Here is a 22,962-nt window from a genome sequence, read left to right as displayed (position 1 = left end):
GGCGAACCAGAAGAATTGGAAATACTATAAAATCAATGCTCACACTGTGCCTGAACTGTAGATAAATGAAAACTATTTTTAGCAACAAAATATGGCACTTTAGATGAGCCCTTCCTTTAGAAATGGATGTTCTTCAGGTTCACACTGAATTTCACTCAAAATAGCACAATTTAGAAAACTCTGCAACACAAAGCAATTGGGTAATGTATAAATTGGCTATTTCCTTTTGGAATCTGTATGCACTTTGGCTCCCTTTAGACCTGTGTAACAGAAAACTTGCTGAATCTCTACATAAAATCTAAATTGGAAAAAGAAAAAACAAGTAAGTCATCATCCGCACATTACTGGGCATGCTAGAGTATTCTAATACAACAATCCGACTTTGTGTTGTATAGTAATAGGGTATGATTAAAATATTTTCCAGAAATTTTCCACATCAATGTCAATGTCTAAAAAATATTTTAGTCTTATATGCAATAATTGTTTTATTAAATAACCATATCTATACATTTACTATTGTCCCAGAAGTCTCTCCTTTAACCTCTTTCCTTTTTTTTTAACCTTTCCTGTCTCTCCACAGAATTTACTCATTTACTCCTTCAATTATTCTTACTAATTATCCCTTCCATACTGTCTTGTTTATGGATTTTCTAATACTTGCTGCTATCTTTACTTTGTTTTCATTCTATCCTCATATTCACTCAGCCTTTTCTTTTTCTTTTTTATTTATTTATTTTTTTTGTGGCCCTGGGGTCTAATCCAGTTCCTCACACATGCTAAGTAAGTGCTCTTCCACTGAGCCATATCCTTAGCACTCAGCATACTTTTTTGAAACAGCTTTCCTTCTTCCTGATTTCCTTAACTCCCACTCTCTTGTTGCAGGTTGCCTTTTTCACATATTCATGAATGCAGATAAGCATGACACTTTCTGTTTGTGTCATCAAGATTATAAGCACCTGAAGCAAAGAAGCCTTTCTACCTAGTTTTATTCTTAAATGGAAATATCTATTTGAAGTACCCACTTGAAATCCAAACGTATTGTTCTGAGATCCATGCCGTGGCACTCCTGGGTTTTCACATGAGGTACGAGTGGGTTCTAAAGTGAAGATTAAAAACATAATATTCCTTTAAAACTTATAATAGATACATTTCTCTCATACAAAACAATTTTAAGTCATCTGGGGTTTAATGAAAGTATCCTGAATAATAAAAAGAATATAAATCTAATAGCACTTCTCCATGGACATAATCCTGCTAATCTTAAAGCAAGAAATTCAGGTAGACTGCATTTGGCATTTATTATGTAATATTTGAACTTTGAACCCTTCTAATATTAAAAGCACTTGACACTCAACTAACCCTGGAGATACAAAGTTAAGGAAAATAAAGGTTATTAAAGAAGTACATGTGCATAAAACATTTCCTCAAGGACCTTGCTAAGTTATGATTTCAGATAGAGAAATATTTTTTCTGAAGGAGTAAGTTATTTAAAGAAGCAGGATTTAGTAATTTGCACTTAACTGACGTCTCTAGGATTCAGTTATAAGAATGGTAGAGCAGGTAGTCTCTCAGTTGCTTTGCATGACAGGTTATTTGGTTAGTATACCAAATGTGCCATTAAATGTTAGGATTACAAAAATGTATTTACAATCATTTTGAAATCCATATCTTTTGGATATTTTTGGAGCAAGTTTCATTTCGTATTAATATGCATAATGAGCTATAAATATCTAAGTAATTCATAGTATTTATTAATGCCATTATTCTGAAAATTTTTTATTTTCATTTTACTGATATACAACAAAATTACTTCAAGTCTTTCTCTGGAAGTTTAAAGTGCTAAAAATAATAACATGTTCTACCAATATTCATTTTTAGAATCTTCTAATTGCTTCTATATTTTGTTTTTCATATTTTTTCATATTTAACTAAATGTAGATTTTAAAGAAAACCATAAATTATAACCATTTTCTATTAGTACCAAAATTACTAAGCATACACGCCTTTAATGAATGTTACCTATACAGTGCGGTGATGAGCCACTCCACGTGCCATCGGCTTGACAAATCCTGGTGCTTGATCCCACTAATATAAAAGGAGAATTGCAGCTGAACGAAACCTCTGACTGGTATATGAAGCTTTTGCCTTCTCGTTTTCCTTGGGAAGGTATACCAGGGTCACCACAAAACTTGGCTAGAAGTTAAAATAAAGATATTTACAGCAAAAATTTAGAGTCAGGAGAATAAACAGTTTATAAAAATGATGACAACTCACAGAAATACTGCACGAGGGGGGCATATTGTCATAATATCCTAATTAAGGGGATAGATCTACATAAATACATTGTGAATGAAAAACTCAGTATAATATTTAAATAATTGCATTCAGATATTTTTCTAGCATACTGCCTTCATAAATACTTTGTATCCTTGTTTTACATTGATGAGAATCAAATCACATATCTGTACTTATATGCTGGAAAGTTGGAGAATACTGAAAAGGTATGACTCTAGGTAGCTTTGTCACACCATAATGTTCCAGCTTGCTATTTACAACTATCCTTTTTTTTTTTTTTTTTTTCAAATTGGGGATTGAACCCAGGAGCTCTTTACTACTGAAATATATTTCACATCCCTTTCTACTTTTTTATTTTGATACAGGGTCTCACTAAGAAGCTTAGAGCTTCACTAAATTGCCCAGGTTGGCCTTGAACTTTCGACTTTCCATTGTCCTGCAGTTGCTGGGATTTAGGACATAAGCCACTACTTTTGGCTTACAACCACCCTTTCACACATATCTATAAAAGATATGATTATTTGTTGTACTCTGAACACTTGAATCCCATATCCAAATATCCTATTCCCTTCCTCTTCAAAGTAAAGCTGAATATTTTTGAGAGAAATGAAGGCCATCAAAGTCCAAATTTATATGGAATTAAGAAATATCAGTGGTCTACAACAACTACTCTAATAATGTAGTGTTTATTAGTCTAAACAAATAGACTACATGATTTCATTTACAATCTATTTATTACCTGCTAAAGACAAGTACTGTTTTCAGTGGGTTTAGGCATTTGGACATATCAGTAAACAAAGAGTAAATAATTCTTTCCCTTATAGGGCTTAAAGTGAAACTAACAATAAACACATAAATAAGAAAGAAAGGTAGTATGTGGGAAGGCAATAAGCTCTATAAGAAAAAAATAGTTCAAGAGAAACCTGTCATGTCGGTATGTGTGTGCATAGTGGGTGGCAAGAAGTAGAGATAAATGTCCCATAAACTGGCAAAAAGGTATCTCACTAGAAAAGATAGGAAGGAAACAGTGTTCAGCCATGCTGATTCTCCAAGGGATCATTGCATAGGGAAGAAACTAATGCCAAAGCTCTGTGCTAGGGCATATCCAACAAGTTGGACAAAGAATAAGAAAGCCAATATGATTGGACCAGCATGAGCCTGCAGAAGTGTAGTAGCATGTAAGATCAAATCATTTAAGATCTAGTGTATAACCCAGGCAAATATACCTACATCAAATGCTTTCAATTCCTTTATTGTGGTCACACTTCACAATGTATGCTTTGTTATTTTATCCATTTTGAAATATACTCAATTTTTAAATGTGCAGATTCAGCACCTAAAAACTTATTTCTCTGTGAAGCAAAGAAAACAACCATATATTTTTCAGAGTAAGTGTTGCCTTAGGATTATTGTAGGCTGGGCAGTGTGAAAGAGTCTCTAACTGGACAGGCTACCTGACAGGAAAACAAGAAAAAATTAGGGATCCCAGGTCAACTGGTGTACATGCCTACCCTCACCATAGAATACCTTATTTGGGGGCTCACTATTCAAAGAACCTTCTCTGAAGTATTCTAAGATAAACCTACATAACCTTTATTTTCCTTAACTTTGTATCTTTCAAATCTCTTTTCTAACAACTTTTTTAAAATTAAAAAGAAAAGTAATTGGGCTGGGACTGGGGCTCAGTGGCAGAGTACCTGCCTAGCATGTGTGAGGCACTAGTTTCAATCTTTAGCACCACATACAAAAATAAATAAAATAAAGACATGCTGTCCATCTACAAGAAAAATTTTAAAAATAAAAATTTTTAAAAAATGAAAGTAATCATTGAATATATGAAAACAAAACAAAATTTTCCAGAGTAAAGTAATACAGGTAAAATAATACAAACATTGGTTTATCGTGTTTTCTTTTAATTTTCACCATCATTCAGGATATTATAAACTTTGCTGCATCCAAGCACTCTGGCAGCATAATCTCAATCCTGAAGGTTAGCAACCTTGTTTTATTAAATTTCATACATCTAACATATTTTGAATTTGTTGCATGCTTTCTCAGTGAATTTCATCAATGAGTATTTCAGCTTGGGCAATCATTTCTATCATTAAGTTATTTAATGGCCTGCTTCTGAAGTGTTTCCCTTGCATATTTCTATTGAATCATTAATCTCAGTATCTTATTTTTGTGCAATAAGAAAGAGAGGAGGGATAGACAGCCATAAAACTCAATTCTCCCCACTGTGTTATTCCATCAGTTTTCTACCTGGGGATTTTCATTTAAGTAAACCAAAGACTACTGATGTTGGGTTAATATCTAAGTAGGGTCTAACTGTCTACAACCCATGCTACAATAATTTATGTGTAACATAAATGTGATTTTTGTTTTGCTTTACATTCTTACAAATTAATCCTGAAATAATGCTTTTGGGGTATACAGTAATCTATCTAAAAATAATGATCTGTAATTTCTATGCTTACCCTGTTAATTTTAGATGTACAAAAACAATTATCATCATGAGAACTTAATGTGAATGAACATGTAAAAGTGGCATAGGTTTATTGTGAAAATAGATTTGTGGATAGAAATTAAAAAGTAATCAAACAAGATAAATTGGATATAAATAAGAATCATTTTGCAGAAATAATCTAAGAGGGTCTGTGGGGAAATTTTGAAAAACATATTTTGAAAAGTTTATCAAAACAGTTAAGCCTAAGATATGAGGACAGACCAGAAAGAATACAATAAACATAAAAAGAGTATATAAAGAGTAGCTATGCTGGAAAATACTGACTTTTTAAATTTGAGTTTTAACTAAGCATTGGAGGGAGCTTAACAACCTCATATCTGTTCTGGTAAATTTGAAAATTCGTCACTTTAACACATCATCATAATATGGAAATTATACTTACGTAAGCACTGAGGTACTTCTCCACTCCAGGTACCATTCCCTACACAGGTCAAAACAGCAGGAAAGGAAAGTTCATATCCTGGAGAACAGATGTAGCTAATACTGAAGCCCCAGTCGAAATTTGTTCCTTCCAGCCTTCCATTAGAGATCTGCGGTGGAGTTGGGCAGGTAACAGCTGCAATTACATTAAAAGTGATTAAGACACAGCTGTTGAAATATCCTGAGTGTAAAAACAATAAATAAATATCATTAGAGGAAGCATATGTGCTAATTTAACCTTTTGGAGGACAATGCTATGTGACATGTTTTATTCTCCTAGTAGTATTCCTGAAACATCCCTGAAATTAATCCCTCCAAGATGCTACTTTTTCTTGGTAAGATAATGGCTACTGGTTGTCAGAGATTCTTTTACAAAATAGCAAGCTTCCTTCCAGTTAAGGAAAGGCTGTATACTACTACAACTGATAAATTATTGGTTTTATATAAAATTATTTTTCAAGACTTTTAGGCTAAAGAACTTGGTGGTTTGGCTACATATGTTATCAGCATTGTAACTAAGGAATTTAGAAATAATTATGTAGCAGTTGGGAAAGTAAAGATAACATGTCTATTACAATAGTCAAATTAATTCCCATAGGAATTAATTAGGTTCCTATGCTAAAACCTATTATAGAATTATAGAATTTATAAATGCATTGCTAAATTTTTAAAAAATTTATTTGGTTTAAATTGTTTTAAGTTGTCCTCAAACAAAAGCAGGTTGATTAAGGTAGCAGAAAAGAAAGGGACAGGAGAGGTACCAATTTCAAGACCTAAAAATGATAGTATTATGATGACTAGCAACATAAATAAATAATTTTTAAAGTTTATTAACAATGCAATTGCCAGTGTGGATTAATGAATGTATAACTTATAAACTTGTCTGTTCATATATTTTTAATATACTAACTATATATTTATAGTGATCCAATTCAGAAAGTGTATAATCCAGAAAAATGTCAAGCACATCAAAACTACTATTTTTATTGCAAACTATTAATTCATAGATATGTACAAACATGCATGAATTATAAAACTCAACCATTATAAAACAATACAAATTGACACTGCATTCACAAATAATCATAAAAATTGGTGGAACTATTAGGAAAACATTTCCAGTGGATGAAATAAACAGCATATAGTAGCAAATCTAAATCCATATAGACAGAAAATAAATAATTAAATTTTGCATTCTTTGAAGAAACAAGTGCTCCCTTTTCTTAGAAGAATTACAGTTCTATAATTCAGCTGTTCCTAAGTTAGAGAAAGTTTTTTCCCTCATCTTTAAATGACTTGACCCAAAGTGGCTTATTGGTTTACCAAATTAGTTATAATTCATTAAAGTTACATTCTTTGCAAAATATTCACCAATAAATATAAATAATAATGGTGATTATATATCAAAGTACATTCTATTTGTGTTCTTTTTGTTGCATTCATTATCCCCACTTACAATAAGATATAATGCTTTTTTTCAAAATATCATTATTAAATCCTGTATACTACAATAGGCTTTTAAAGAAAAATGTATACACCATTTCTTAGTACCATGAAAAAGAATGAAACTGAAAATTAAAAAAAAAAAACTGAATGCACTTTTTAAATTAAGGAAATATGTGGTGGTTACCACTTGAAAATGTTGATAAAATAATCATCATACCTCTACAAGTTGGCATTATTCCACTCCATGTGCCATTAATAGTACAAGTCCTGACTCTGGAACCATTTAATTCCATCGTATAGCCTGGCTGGCACATGTAAGAAACATTTTGTCCAACCACATAATCATCACCATATCTCAATCCATTGGCTGGTATGCCTGGGTCTCCACAACTGATGACTATCAGTATTGGATTAGAAGAACAGATGGTTAATGTGCATGTATTTAATGAAGAGAAGTAGTAAGCATATGGTACACTTAATACATAAGCAGGGGAAATTAGTTATCATTTTCATTTTTAACCATAAAACATAAGCATATTTAAACCACATACTGGCAGTTCTTGATTATGATCAGGTATGCTTATTAAAAATTCTATACACATGGTTCAGAAATTATCACTTAGAACCTTAAAAGTCAAGGTAAATATTCTATTACATTGTAGGGAATTCCAGTGCAGTAACCCTTTTTAACCTGCATTATATGACCTCAGAAAAACCATCTTATGGAATCAGATTTCTAACATAGTATCTGAAATTTTTACTCATACATGTGTCTTGCTGTACTAAGAGCATGTTTTCCCCACAGCATCACTCAATTGGATATAGCAATAGATTTTAATCAAAACAATGCTAAGTCCAAAAGAAATATTTTTAAATGAATATAAAATGTGAAATGATTACACATAGGGTAGTATGCCTGATTTGTACACTCAGTGGGCTCAAATTTTTAAAAAGAAAACATTACTCGTTTGGGGGAAATCAATTTCCCATTTCTTTTTTTTTCTTTTTTTTATTGGTTGTTCAAAACATTACAATGCTGTTGACATATCATATTTTATACATTAGATTCAAGTGGGTTATGAACTCCCATTTTTACCCCAAATACAGATTGCAGAATCACATCGGTTACACATCCACATTTTTACATAATGCCCTATTAGTAACTGTTGTATTCTGCTACCTTTCCTATCCTCTACTATCCTCCCTCCCCTCCCCTCTCATCTTCTCTCTCTACCCCATCTACTGTAATTCATTTCAATTTCCCATTTCTAACAAATTATCAACCCAAGCAGAAGGCAACCCTCAAAAAATTGCAACCTCTACCCTAGAATGTACTTGCTACCTGAACTTGGATGGGTTTGAGGTCTTCCAATCCAAATTCTTCACCAATATTCCATAGTATTATCAACCTAATACAGGGACATTTCTGCCCCCAAGCACACCATGCATATACCATCTAACCCTCCACATTTGCAATCAACCCCCACTGGAAGGTAGGACAACAGAGAAGTGTGAACCTCTCTCTACAAATGACACAGTCAATCAGCAGTGTTAAAAGCATTGATGGTCCCACAGCAAGAATGAGAATAGGGAGGCCAAGCAGGGTCAGGGCTACCAGGCTGTGAGGAGGCAAAGCCTACGACCTAACTAAGGAATACTGGGAGGCAGAGTGCTCATTCCAAGTTCTCAGCACATGTTCCATTGTCCCAGTGGAATTCAGTTATAAAACACAAATTCAAAGATAAAACTATTAAGAATTTAGGATGGCCATGAAAGAGCATTAGTTTCTAAACACAGGATTCTTCTAAGCATGGGATGATTATCAAGTGCACTGATTTTTATACCCAAGTGTCACTGCATGTATAATATAATGATTTATTTATGACACTACCTAAAAACTTTCAAATGATTTGAGAAACCTTAGAAAATACAAATAACACAAAATTCTATTTTAAAATGAAATATATCAAAGATTATGAATAAGTTACAAAAGTGCTAACTTTTTTGAGGCAACAATTTTGAGTAAGATTTGGTCAACAAATTGGGTAAAAGTTTTCAGGCAACTAAGAAAAAGCAAAATACAAGTTATGGTTTTTATTTTCTGAAGATTAAAAACAATGCAATAGACTTGCCTTTTAATCTACCAAGCCTTTTTATTCTTAAAGGGTAAGTAATTTTCCCAGGTAAACTTAGATTATTATTTCTCTCTCTCTTTCTCCCTCCCCTCCCCTCCCCTCCCCTCCCCTCCCCTCCCCTCCCCTCCCCTCCCCTCCTCTTCTCTTCTCTTCTCTTCTCTTCTCTTCTCTTCTCTTCTCTTCTCTTCTCTTCTCTTCTCTCTCTCTCTCTCTCTCTCTCTCTCTCTGCCATTCTCTCTCTTTTTATCTCTCCACATTTATCTTAAATTAACATTTCTCAATATTTTGGAGGTCCAAGTCAGACTTAAACAGTAGTTAATTAATGATTGGGTCAGGAAGATAGAGGTTTATTCAAAAGGAAATAAAATGTTAATACCTCCAGAGCACTTCCCTCTCCTCAAACTTGTTGCCAAGGTTACCTGCCTCCAGGGAATTGTTTCTCTCAGCAAGGAGTTGTTCATGAATACTCCCTGGGCAGCTCCTTTCCTGCCTTTTCTGCCAGATATAAAAAAACAAAACAAAACAAAACAAACAAACAAACAAACAAAAAACAGGGAGAGGTACACCCTGAACAGTTCTCTTATCACCCTTTTGGTCACCAGGTAGGCAAGATAAGAAGAGGAGGGGAAACAAGAAGAAATTAAACCTAAAACCTATAAATGAGACAGGATACCCCCACTCCCTCAGGGCACCAGCTCTGGACACCCTCCTCTCTAGAGGAGTCTCTTTCTCTTGTCTTGACATTTCCCAGGTGTTCAATCTTCAACACCAGGGGAACTGGACATGATTCTGATTTTCAAGACCAGTTTCACAAGGTTAAGGACTAAGAACAGGTTAAGGCATGGAAAACCATAATATGGGACTTTAACTAAATTGTATTTATTACTTTTTTATCAAGATTCATCAACAACTAAAAAAAAATTTTTAAAGATTTATGAATAGCAATATTTTTTCATATTATTCTTACCTGTTGAGCCCAGGAAGTTTTACAATTATGAGTAACAGCATTTAAATTAAAGAATAATATTAAGAATATTCAATCTTATAATTTTTGGAGCCCACAAGACAGTTTATTGAAATAAAACTTATTGAGTCTATCTTACTTCTATTTAGAGTTTTGTATACAGAAAGATTTTTATTCCTATGATTATGGGTGAATAAAAATATTTTTAGTGATACAACTGAAATAGATAGAAAATTAAATAATCATATTCTTGACTAAAAATGATATTTCTTTCTTGCAGTTTCAAAATTTATAACCATGTGAACATGATTATATACCTTCACTTTTTATTTTTTTATTAAAAAATTATTTTGGGGGGCTGGGGATGTGGCTCAAGTGGTAGCTCACTTGCCTGGCATGCACGGGGCACTGGGTTTGATCCTCAGCACCACATAAAAATAAAAACAATAAAAGGATGTTGTGTTCACCCGAAAACAAATATTAAAAAAAAAACTCTCTCTCTCTCTTTCTCTCTCTCTCTCTCTCTCTCTCTTAAAAAAAAAGTTATTTTAAGTCATCTTATATTTTTGACCATTATTACTAATTAAGAAGAGCAAATTAACAACCTCTATAAATGGTTATTTTCTAGACAGTGCTTTTAGAGATTGAATTTGAATCTTGGCAAAAAGAAACAGCCAACCCATTTGTAGGGCACATGAGCTGAGATGCATCCACCAGAAAGGACAGAGGGTTTATTTTATACATTTACTAAGAAAGAGTTGTGCATATTGTTTCAGCATAATGAATGAAATGTCAGACAATAAAAGCTTCAGAAGGATTTGTTTGGTGACTTCCTAATGAATCAAAGGCCAATCAAAGAGACAGTTTCCAATAGCAACAGTTTTTGTAAACAGCACCTGCTCTGCAAGTCAGTTCTTTCACTACCAGCTTGTTTTCAGCAACCAAAAAAGGCTTTTGGTTTTTTTCAGGAAAAACCTTAGATTAGTAGCTCTTTAGGGTTTCACCCCAAAATTTAGAGACTTCAGTTCTGTGGTTCATTTAAAGAATATCTTCGAAAATCATCATAATCCTTAAATATACAACACACACACACACACACACACACATACACAAACATACACACACACCAACAAATTCCATGAAGGCAGCTGTTTTGTCTTCTATGTTGTGTAATCAGAACCTAATCTAGTACATGACTCATGATTAGAGATTAAATACTTATTTAAAGAATAAATATGAAAATAGTATATGAAGAAATGATAAATTGTCAGCTCAAATTATATTATATATATATATTTATATATAAATATATATATATATATATATATATATATATATATATATATATATATATACATATATATACACACACACACACACACACACACACACAAATTGTAATAATGGTTTGAATTTGTTTTTGTTTTTTGGTACTGGGGATTAAACCCAGGTGTGCTTTACCAAAGAGTTACATCCCAGCCCTTTTTATTTTGAGATATGGTCTCTCTAAATTTAGTAGGTCTTTGCTGTTTTTCTAAGGCTGGACTCAAACTTGAGATCCTCCTGCTTCAGCCTTCAGAGTCACTGGAATTACAGGTGTGCACCTCTGCACCCCATTGAATATGTTTTGTGGGGGGTTTCTCATTACTCTATTTTGTAATTGATATTTATTTGTGATAAATATAAATCAATAAACTCTAAACTAAAAATGAAACAATTGTAATTCCAAATGATTTTTATCACTTCAAAACTATTCTTCCTTTTAAATTCTTATGTGAACAATATAAATGTGCATTTTAAAATAAAGTAACATAATTTCTTCCAGAGTTTTCTTAAATAATTCATTTTTAACTTAATATCTAATGGACATTTTTGTATCTTAACAGGTAGATCCATGTAATGTATTTTTAACTGTATAATATCTCATGTAGATACACATGCAATCTAAAATATGTAAACAAACTCCCATGGATTGATGTTTGAATGATTCCATATTTTCCTTTTATAAACAATGCAACAATGTACATGCTTGCTGGCCCATGCTTTACATATGTGCATTGTCAGGCTTCTGCCTTCGAGACCAGAAGAATTCTATTGTAGGAACAAGAAGTTCTAGAAGGATGAAACACACAATAGTTCTGAATTTGTATAATCTCCCAAATCAGAAGTTTATTTTCTTTTTACATTCCCAAAAGGTTGGATTTTTCAAACTTAACTTTGGCACTATTTTTAACATTTGGAGCCAACTGATTCTTGGGGTTTTTGTGCATTGTAGGGTTTTCAGCAGTATCCCTGATATCTACCTACTAGATTCCAATAGCAACCCACAACCTTGCACTGTGTCTTTGGAAATATATCCAGACATTGCCAAATGTCCTGAGAAGCAAAATGGGCCCTGGTTGAGAGCTGCTGAAGAGCCAAAGATTCATGTTTAGCTTCACTGCGCTCAGTTTCATGATTGATATCTCTAGCACCCCCTGTGTAAGAGTAGTCCCATCCTCAGACCTATTGTGTGTAAGAAAAATTCTTTGAGAATTCTCAGATTTGTGACAGTAAGAGGCATTTCCATGCTGGTCTGAAACAAAAGGCTGAAATTCCTATATCAATAAACTTGATTAAATATACTTTCCTGGTTCAAATGAATAAGACTTGCCAGATGCAGAATGTTGAGCATTGGACATTTTGGAAGCAAAAATCTTAGTTGGAAAAGAAAGAAAGAAAGAAAGAAAGAAAGAAAGAAAGAAAGAAAGAAAGAAAGAAAGAAAGAAAGAAAGGAAGGAAGGAAGGAAGGAAGGAAGGAAGGAAGGAAGGAAGGAAGGAAGGAAGGAAGGAAGGAAGGAAGGGGAAGGAAGGAAGGAAAGGAAAGGAAAGGAAAGGAAAGGAAAGGAAAGGAAAGGAAAGGAAAGGAAAGGAAAGGAAAGGAAAGGAAAGGAAAGGAAAGGAAAGGAAAGGAAAGGAAAGGAAAGGAAAGGAAAGGAAAGGAAAGGAAAGGAAAGGAAGGAAGGAAGAAAGAAAGAAAGAAAGAAAGAAAGAAAGAAAGAAAGAAAGAAAGAAAGAAAGAAAGAAAGAAAGAAAAATCATCCAAGCAAACCAATGAGCATATATCATTTTAGTCATGAAAGTTAACCCTTACTCCACTTGACAAGCCCCGTCCTGGCACAGGCTGTGACTTCTTCCTAAAATGTTGTGTACATTGTACACTGTGGGCTCTAAGCACCAGACATGGTCCTGCCTGGTAAACATGGAAAGGTAAGAAAACCTGTATGACTAACATCCTGTTTTTTGCGCTGACAAGGAAAAAATAAAGGTGGAGGGGGGGTTGAATTAATATGTATTTGTAGTAAGTTTGAGATCTTGTCTCTCAATCTGATCATCACAGAAAATAACTTCAGCAAATTTTAAAATCAGGGTACTGTTTGAGCTACCTGATATTATGATATATATCCTTTTCTTCCAGCTTGGCTTAGTTCTGGGAATGTTATTCAACTTTTATAATTTCTCTGCTAACTTGTGCATTATTCTTGAATGGGTGATTTTGTTTTAATAATAGTATCTTTTATCTACCTAGAGAAAACTAGTTATTTTGAGAAAGCCTCTCACTCATTATTGAAAGTGGGTTTAACAAGAATCTCACAACATATTAGTAACTCTTGTATTCTGCAGTTACTAATATGGCATTATGTAAAAACGTGGATGTGTAACCAATGTGATTCTGCAATCTGTATTTGGGGTAAAAATGGGAGTTCATAACCCTCTTGAATCAAATGCATGAAATATGATATGTCAAGAGCTTTGTAATGTTTTGAACAACCAATAAAAAAAAAAAAAAGAATCTCACAACAGTTACAGGATGAATGCTGGGAAAAGGCAGGAAGTTTTGCTTGTGAGGCAAACTTTTAGAGAAAGATTCATTAAAAGGGCAATTTCTCAACTCAGACAGCATCCAAGATAGATGAATAATGTAGGTAGAATTTTCTTTTTTAAACCAACATCTCTACTACTAGGCATGAGGAATTGAGTACACTTTTATTATTAAATTATATATTTACAAAATATTTCCAAAATTCAAGTGGACAGGAAATATCATAGCTAACATATCTACACCTGTGACTGGAATGGGGCTTTTAAAAAATCAGAGTGTGTATGTGTGTGTGTGTGTGTGTGTGTGTGTGTGTGTGTATGTATGTGTGTATGTTGCTGCTGGACAATCAAACAAATGGCTTTGTAAAGTATAAAACACACATATGTATAAACTCACAAATATTTTCAAATTAATAATTATTTTTAAATATCAATAAAAAACATACTTGTACAGTTAGGCAAAACTCCAGACCATGTTCCATTGGCTGTGCACTGTCTAACTGAAGGTCCAGAAAGGATATATCCCTCCATGCAGGAATAAATGACTGAACTGGAAAATGTTGTGCCATCAATTCTAAAGACTTTCCCATTGGCTGTTGTTCCTGGGTTGCCACACTGTATAGCTGTAAAGAAAAGTGATTAAGAATTACAAAAACTAATGCAATTAGAAATCCTTTCCAAAAGAGCTAATGCCTAAATAATCCTTTAAAATTATTCAAAGAAGCAGAATAATTTAAATTTAAATAATTTAAATTAAAATTCTCCAAAATAAGCAGAAAACTATCTTTTTAGGTAGTCAAAATTCAAGATGAACTTTTGTTGATTTTATTAGCTTAATTACTTGGATGCAAATCATAATAACACATGTTTTTTCAACTTCTGTTAGAAGCTTCAGTAAATATTTTAAAATTAAAGCAATTATTTGCAGAGTATTGTCTTCAGGTGTCACAAAATCTTTCAGAGAAGGATTGTAAGAGTCTGCCTAAAAAGCTTTTCATGTAAAATTGAGAGATATGTAAAAATAAGATACAATATTAATTATATTTATACTTAGAAGGCAAATAAAAATACAATTTAAAATATAACTGATTTGCTTTAAAAAGTTATAATCTTTATTTACGTGCCAAGAAGTATAAAAAAATAAACTGAGAAAAACATAAAGTAACTGAATTCTAATAGTTTATATTAAGTTTTCAATATATCCTAAACAGTAATATCAAATGTAAATGCCTATCAGTGATTAACTATTTTATATATGTTTAAATATCTGCCATCAAACCCAAGTGAATTTTAAAAGTTTCTTAAAAGCAATCCTATAGCAAATGTGATACTAAATTTTGTTGTAATATCAGAAGGCATTTTAATACTTTAAGAATTTAAGGCTAACTTTAGCATATAAAGCAGGATTATAATTTCAGAAAGTGTCTTATATATCCCTTGCTTCCTCTCAAATATTCATTTTTCCTGTCAATGACAGTGGTGCTTGGTATATGTGTATGTATGCACAGATAAGGACCTTCATGTTTTACATACAAATACAAAAATTCAAACTCTAGATGTCATTTTCAGAAAAATCTATGATATAGCAGACATTTTAACTTATCAAGCATAATCATGCTTTTCCAAGATGAAACTCTGGTCATATATATTTGTCATGTATAATTAACCTTGACACGAAGCAAGAAGTATTTGTTTAATTGTCATTCTTTTTTGAAATTGTCATGTGGTTTACTCTTTGAAATAGGGAGCCAGGCCAAGTCACATTTCTGCACAGGAAAACCAAGAACTCTTTAGTCATGGTAGTATCAGGTCATAGTCAAATCATACTTTCATTTCTACTTTCCCATCTTTAATTTCCCCACACCTAATATACAAATTTCTCTTATCCAAAATGCTTTTTAATAAACATAAACAAAACTAAGTAAGATGAAAAAGATAAGTGCAAATATTTATTATCAGGAAACACTGGAAGCTTGTTGGAAACAAAGAAGAGAAGCCTCTGTTAGATTGACATCTGGGGAAAGAGTACTTTTTTGTTTTCTGTGAGTAATGCTGTAATTATATTCAGCACTAGCTGACAAAACCATCCTTCCTTTTAAGAGTCATTTCATAGTAGTCAATTGACCTTAAAAAAAGTGACAGTTGATATTTATTGACCACTTACAATAAATGTGACAACCCCAACTCTTCCAGTATTATTTAATTCTCACAACAATGATATGAGTTAGTATTAATATCAATACCATTCCTTGCTAGAGAACTGAGGCCCAGAGAGGCTAAGTAACTTGTCCAATGTCATACAGCTATTAATGGAAGATCATTTATCCAGTATAGATTCTTACCAATGATTCTGTTAATATATATAAAACCACGGGATCATATTCAAGCTAATGACAAGCATAAACATGTTTGCCAATTGGATATTTGTTGCATCAGATGCTTTATATAAAGTATATTTTAAATATTTAATTTTCTTTTATTGCTAGAGACCATTTTTTTAAGGAACTAAATAATTAAAAAATAATAATACATAGCCATTTCTAATACATCCAAAATAAATGAAAATATAAGGAATAAAATGAGACCCTTACAGAAAGAATCCTGATCAAATGTTTTATATATGCATAAATGTGTATATATGTTAATATAAATATGTATTGATTTTAATATTTATTTCAACTTTGGGTTAGGCACAGTACACAATAGTGAAGTACCACCATTTTAAATGTATAATCATACCATGCATGGTATTCTATAACTGCATACCTTATTTTTCTTTCTTAACACTATAATTAGGGCATCTTCTATCACAAAGTTTAGTAACAGTGTGATTTTCCATGTGTGTATATTCATACTTTACCCAATCTCCTATTGATAAACATTAAATTTCATTTAATTCTCTCTTGCTTTTCTATCAGTTTGGCTATACAATAATCTAGCATATCATAACTCTACATTGATCTTGTTGCTAAGATAAACATCTCATAGTAGAATCACTGGCTCATTTAAAAATTTTTACAAAATACTTTAAAATTGTTTAAAGTATATTGCTGTAGAGTCATCAAAAATACTATAATATGCCACTTGTAACAGTATAATACTTTTCTATTTTCACACATCTTACAAAATACCATTTGTTACCATTTTTAAAAAATGGTCATTTGGGCATGCTGTTTTCTTTAGGTTAACACTTCTCTACACATGAATTAAGTCATTTTAATGCCATTTAATATTTTTATTTTTATATGAACTTTATCATTCATATGCTTTTATATTTTATTATAAATTAGAGTAACATAATACTACAAAATATTTGAAATAAAGAATAAAAATAGTACTAGTTTCATAACTCTGTTATATGATTATTTTGTGTAATTCTCTTCATAATTTCCCTCATGAACAATATTTTCCATTATTCTAACAAAATATATAATTCTAATCTTATTATTTATTAACATTTATATGATGTACAATTTCTCATATTGCCTCAGAGACTATATTTTAATATTTTTGATTATGCACTATTAAAATATGTACATATACAATTATTTATATAATATATTCTTAGATTAGAATTATGAATAATTAGAAATAATAAATTGCTATTTCATGATTTTATACTTTCTTTACTAATATTAATTTTTTAGGAAGAATTCCTCAGAAGTGGAATGATAAATCAAACTATAGATTATTCTATTACTATTTATGTATTTTAAAAACAATGTTCTCAAAATGTAATAATAAAATCATCCTTGGGGGATAGCAGAGGATAGGAAAGGCAGCAGAATACAACAGACACTAGTATGGCAATATGTAAATCAGTGGATGTGTAACCGATGTGATTCTGCAATCTGTATACGGGGTAAAAATGGGAGTTCATAACCCACTTGAATCAAAGTGTGAAATATGATATATCAAAAACTATGTAATGTTTTGAACAACCAACAATAAAAATTTTTAAAAAAGAGAATATTAAAAAAAAAATCATCCTGAATAGGAAAAAACACACCACTCACATGGATCATGTAAACAAGCAGGGGTTTCTATCTTCATATCAGATAAAGTGGACTTCAAACCAAAGTCAGTCAAAAGGGCATTTCATACTGCTTAAGGGAATCATACATCAACATGACATAACAATCATAAACATTTATGCCCCAAACAATGAAGCATCTACCTATATCAAACAAACACTTCTAAATTTCAGAAATAAAATAGACCACAACAAAGTAATGCTGGGTGACTTTAACATACTTCTCTCACCACTAGATAGGTCTTCCAAACAAAAACTAAACAAAAAACTATAGACCTCAATAATGCAGTCAATAATTTAGACTTAACCGACATATATAGAATATTTCATCTATTGATGAGTGAATACACTTTTTTTCCTCAGCAGCACACGGATCCTTTTCTAAAAGAGATCATATGTTATGCCACAAAGCAAGTCTTAACAAAACAAAACAAACAAACAAACAAACAAAAAACAGAGATATTACCCTGAATTATATCAGACCATAATGGAATGAAATTAGAAATCAATGATAAAATGAAAAACAGAAGCTACTCCAACACCTGGAGACTAAAGAACACCCTACTGAATGATGTATGAATAAGAAGACATCAAGGATGCGATTTAAAAAAAAATTCATAAGGGTAAATGAGAACTCCAATACAACATGTCAAAATCTCTGGGACACTATGAAGGCAGTGTAATTAATTAAAATAATTTAAATCAGAGCTGAAATCAATGAAATTGAAACAACAGAAACAACTGAGAAAATTGACAAAAATAAAAATTTGGTTTTTTGAAAAATAAATAAAATTGATAAACCCTTGGCCACCCTAACAAAAGAGAGAGAAAAGAAACAAATTATTAAAATTTATGATGAAAAAGGAAATATCACAACAGACACTACTGAAATACAGAAAATAATTAGAAACTATTTTGAAAAATTATAGTCCAGTAAAATAGAAAATCCAAAAGAGGGCTGGGGCTATGGCTCAGTGGTAGAGCACTTACCTGGCACATGTAAGATATTGGGTTCGATCCTCAGCACCAAATAAAAATAAAATAAAGATATTGTGTCCATCTACAACTAATATATACAGAAATGTATATATATATATGCGTGTGTGTCTGTGTGTGTAAAAGAAAGTCCCAAAGACACCAACAAAGTTTTAGACACATATGATCTGCCCAAACTAAATCAGGAAGACAATTTAAACATATCAGTTTCAAGGAAGGAAATAGAAGACTCCATCAAAAGCCTACCAACCAAGAAAAACCCAGGACTAGATGGATTCTCAGCTGAATTCTACAAGACCTTCAGAGAAGAATTAATACCACTATTCCTTAACTTTTTCCATGAAATAGAAAAGAAGGGAACCTTTCCAAACTCATTCTACAAAGTTAGTATCACCCTCATTCCAAATCCAGAGAAAGACTCAACAAGGAAACAAAACTTCACACCAATATACCTGATGAACATAGACACAAAAATTCTCAATAAAATTCTGGCAAATCTCATACAAAAACATTATAAAAGGTAGTGCACCATGATCAAGTTGGGTTCATCCCAGGGATGCAAGGTTGGTTCAACACATGGAAATCAATAAATGTAATTCACCACTTTAATAGACTCCCATGCTCTTGGATAGGCAAAATTAATGTTGTCAAAATAGCCATACTACCAAAAGCAGTATACAGAGTCAATGTGATACCAACTAAAATCCCAACATCAGAGCTCATAGAAATAGAAAAAGTAATTATGAAACTCATTTGGAAAAATAAGAGACTCAGAATAACCGAAGCAGTCCTTAGCAAGAAGAGTTTTTTGTGAAGCAGGAGGCATCACAATATCAGACCTTAAACTATACTCCAGAGTCACAGTAAAAAAAATGGCAGTACCCCCCCAAAAAAAAGTACTGACTTAAATATCACTCATACATAATGTAATGTAGGAAATATAATGACTACATCATTGTAATCTGCCTTCAGAAAATAATTTTGAGAAATAAAATGAACAGTTTAGCATACTTGACTATATTTTTCTCAGCAACTACATTCTCCAACTTCTCTCCCTGAATCAATTGAATTGCAACTCTCACGATTATTAGAATTGATCTAGTTAAAAAGATAATTATCTTTCCAAGAATATAGATAATAATTTTTAAAATAATGAAAAATATTTTTTATAATTCAGTCAATCAAAAAACTCAAGAATGTTCTAATGGGAAATATTTCCTATTTACACACCAATAAGTTTAATATAAGTAAAATCACAAGGGTAGTTTTCCAAGATTTCATTTTGTAGTCAATCTTGTAAACTTCTAAACACTTAGAAGGTAAAACAGATACTCAGGTAACTTTCATGTAAAAACCACCTATTTTTCCCTACTGCGTATACTTACATAAAGTAAAAATAAACCCTTTTAACAAATATTTGTTTTATTTTTACAATCTAAATGTTTTTTATGTTGTGAATAATGTTTGTATGTAAATGAGTGATGAAAATAATGTAATTTTTGGAATTAAATGGTGCTATCTCTAAAACTAAAAATACTATTGTTTTTATTTTGTAATTGAGGGCAGGGCAATACAAGTAATTTTATTAGTAGTATTCAATTGAATTTGGATACATGTTAAATTTCAGAACTCACAGTATACTCCTTTTCTGCTTGAGATTACCTTTGCATTCTGGCTGCCTTCCAGTCCAACTACCATTGGCTAAACATGTTCTTTCTTCTGAGCCATGAAGGGTATAACCAGTATCACAAGTAAAACGTACAGTACTTTTAGTTCTGAAATCACTTTCCTGTCTTGAACCATGACCAGGAGTCCCTGGATCCCCACAAGTACCAGTGGCATCACCTGCAATGCAGTAAAGTTCAAGTTAATTTATCTCAATAAACAATTATTATTTTTAATGTTTAATAAATTTTTAACATTTAGGCCAGTAGTCTAGTAGGCATTTGTTTTCGTGAATGGTGTGTTTGAACATGATAATTTGACATAGTAATAATTTCTATTTCCCAACTAACTATAGTCATATAAAGAAAAAACATAGGTGAAAAAGAAAATTGTTGCTGAGTATGGTATTATTTTCTTTATCAGTGATATTTGGAGACATTAAATAGGTTACAGACATTTCATTAGTAATTCCAGAACCTAGTTAATAACCAACCTAATGGAAAATTTATAGCTGACAGTCCTATAGATTCAAATAACAGTGAACTTATAAAATTAACATTAAAAACTGGATTCAGTAATTTACGTTTTCCTTCTCTGTATTTAGTAAGTATTGATAATATTTTTGCAGTTAATCTAGCACTGTGGTGTCTTCTAGGGAACATAAATATTATGGTATAGTTTTTTCTATTGGCTAAAATTTATCCCCCTAATTTTCACTACCTAGGATGAATAAACTGCACATTTCTCATATATTGATAATAAAAATAAAATCTATATGCAACTCAAAATTAGAAACTGCTGGGGCTGGGGATGTGGCTCAGCAGTAGAGCGCTGGCCTAGCATGTGCAAGACACTGGGTTCCATCCTCAGCACCCCATAAAAAAATAAAATAAAGGTATTGTGTCCAACTACAACTAAAAGTATATATATTATAGCAATTTAAGCAGTTTATTATATATATTAATATTTAAGCAGTTTATTATATAATAAACTGCTTAAATTGCTAGTAATTATTTTGTTAATGACTAGACATGAATTTTAAAAATTTTCATGTTAAGAATTTACTATCTACTCAATATCTTAAGAATTTATTCAGTGCTTTGCTCACTTCCTAAATAATTCTAGTCAAAATGTCTTACTACATATCGAGAGAAACAGAGAGACAGAGAACGAATGAGCAGTGAATACAAAAGTATTGAAAATGTTATTTTTCGAGATGTCTGTTTGACATGGCCTGTGTATTTGTTGTCTTTAAATTTCCTTATTTTCATGTGATGTAATATTAATAAACACACAATTTTAATATCTAAAGGGAGTATAATGTAAGACAACTACTGATGAGTTATCAGCATGATCTCCCCATGAATAAATAAAATTATATAGACAATGTACAATATATAAATAAAAAAAGGCAGAAAAATAATCAAAATATCTATATAATGAATAAATGGAATTCAACTTTTTTTTAAAAAAAAGCAGTAGGTAAAACATCTTAGAAAAGATTAGTCAAATACTCTGTGAAGAGATTATAAAATTAAAAAGCTTTCCTATTCTTTCATTCGAAGATGGTGACTGAGGTTGTATGAGCTCAATATCCATACATTTCCCCAAAATACAGAAAGTTAGGATAGTCTTCAGAAGGCTTATTAGGTTCATTTAATTTAAATTTCTTAAAAATTTATTTTTAAATTATTCCATTAAGTAATCAATTGTAAAAGTAGAATAGAACTGAACTATGACAAGAAATCACAATAAAACATTGGCTTCTGAGGAAAGTTGTATTTGATATCTGCTAAGTGGAACAGCTACTTTAGCATGAGAAGTTTCATCATTTTTATGAACAAAAGCACTTTATAAAGTGTAGCATCTGAAAACCTCATAATTCTTGACATCAGGCACAAAACAGTTCAAATCACACATATGTAATTTATTATCTGGAAGATTGGTGTTAATTTGCCTCTAAATTTACATAATCTTAGAAATATTCCAATATACATATAAGTAATGTTTCAGCTTATCTCATGAAATTTTAAGAGAAATGTATTATGTCTTCAGATTGTTTTATACATACATAGTATATATACATGTTACATATATATTATATATATATATGTTTATATATACATACTATATACATAAAACAATCTGAAGACATACTACATATATTATTAATACATATATTATATGTTGTATATTAATATTATATATATGTTTATATATACATATTACATATATAAAACAACCTATATATGTATTTGTATATGTGTATGTATATGTATACACACACACACACATATTTGTCACCATCATCATAATGTAATTTCTGACACAGATTATCCAATTTTCCCAGTGGTACCTGAACAATGAGGTTGTGATCCACTCCAATGGCCATTTAACTGGCAAGTCCTTGACGACTGGCCTAGAAGGAAACGCTTTCCTGTGCAGGAATAGTGAACAGTAGACCCAAATGTATACTTCTCGCCAGACAGAACAGCATTTGGAGGAACGCCAGGGTGTCCACAGTCAATCACTACAATACATAATTATTGGATATAAAATTTTTTTATATCTCCTATCAAACAACCTGAATCAATTCGCTTATAAAATAATTCAGGAGCAA

At 31.6% G+C, this 22,962-nt stretch overlaps 1 protein-coding gene across 3 annotated transcripts in view; it reads right to left on the bottom strand.

Annotated features, from left to right (window-relative positions):
* Positions 1-22,962, bottom strand: part of Csmd3 (CUB and Sushi multiple domains 3) — a 1,110,517-nt gene that overhangs the window by 22,457 nt on the left and 1,065,098 nt on the right. For all 3 annotated transcript variants that reach the window (XM_026384530.2, XM_026384531.2, XM_026384532.2), the window contains 7 exons: positions 22,699-22,872; positions 20,340-20,522; positions 14,095-14,271; positions 6,906-7,085; positions 5,205-5,378; positions 2,020-2,193; positions 1,023-1,096 (listed from right to left, as the gene is read on the bottom strand). In XM_026384530.2, the coding sequence (XP_026240315.2) occupies positions 1,023-1,096; positions 2,020-2,193; positions 5,205-5,378; positions 6,906-7,085; positions 14,095-14,271; positions 20,340-20,522; positions 22,699-22,872 (1,136 nt within the window). The remainder of the gene's footprint in view (positions 1-1,022; positions 1,097-2,019; positions 2,194-5,204; positions 5,379-6,905; positions 7,086-14,094; positions 14,272-20,339; positions 20,523-22,698; positions 22,873-22,962) is intronic.

The sequence above is a fragment of the Urocitellus parryii genome, chromosome 7 (genome assembly GCF_045843805.1).
Source record: "Urocitellus parryii isolate mUroPar1 chromosome 7, mUroPar1.hap1, whole genome shotgun sequence".
Classification (NCBI taxonomy): domain Eukaryota; kingdom Metazoa; phylum Chordata; class Mammalia; order Rodentia; family Sciuridae; genus Urocitellus; species Urocitellus parryii.
The sequence above is the reverse complement of the archived record's forward strand: the minus strand, read 5'-3'. Positions and strand labels throughout refer to the sequence as shown.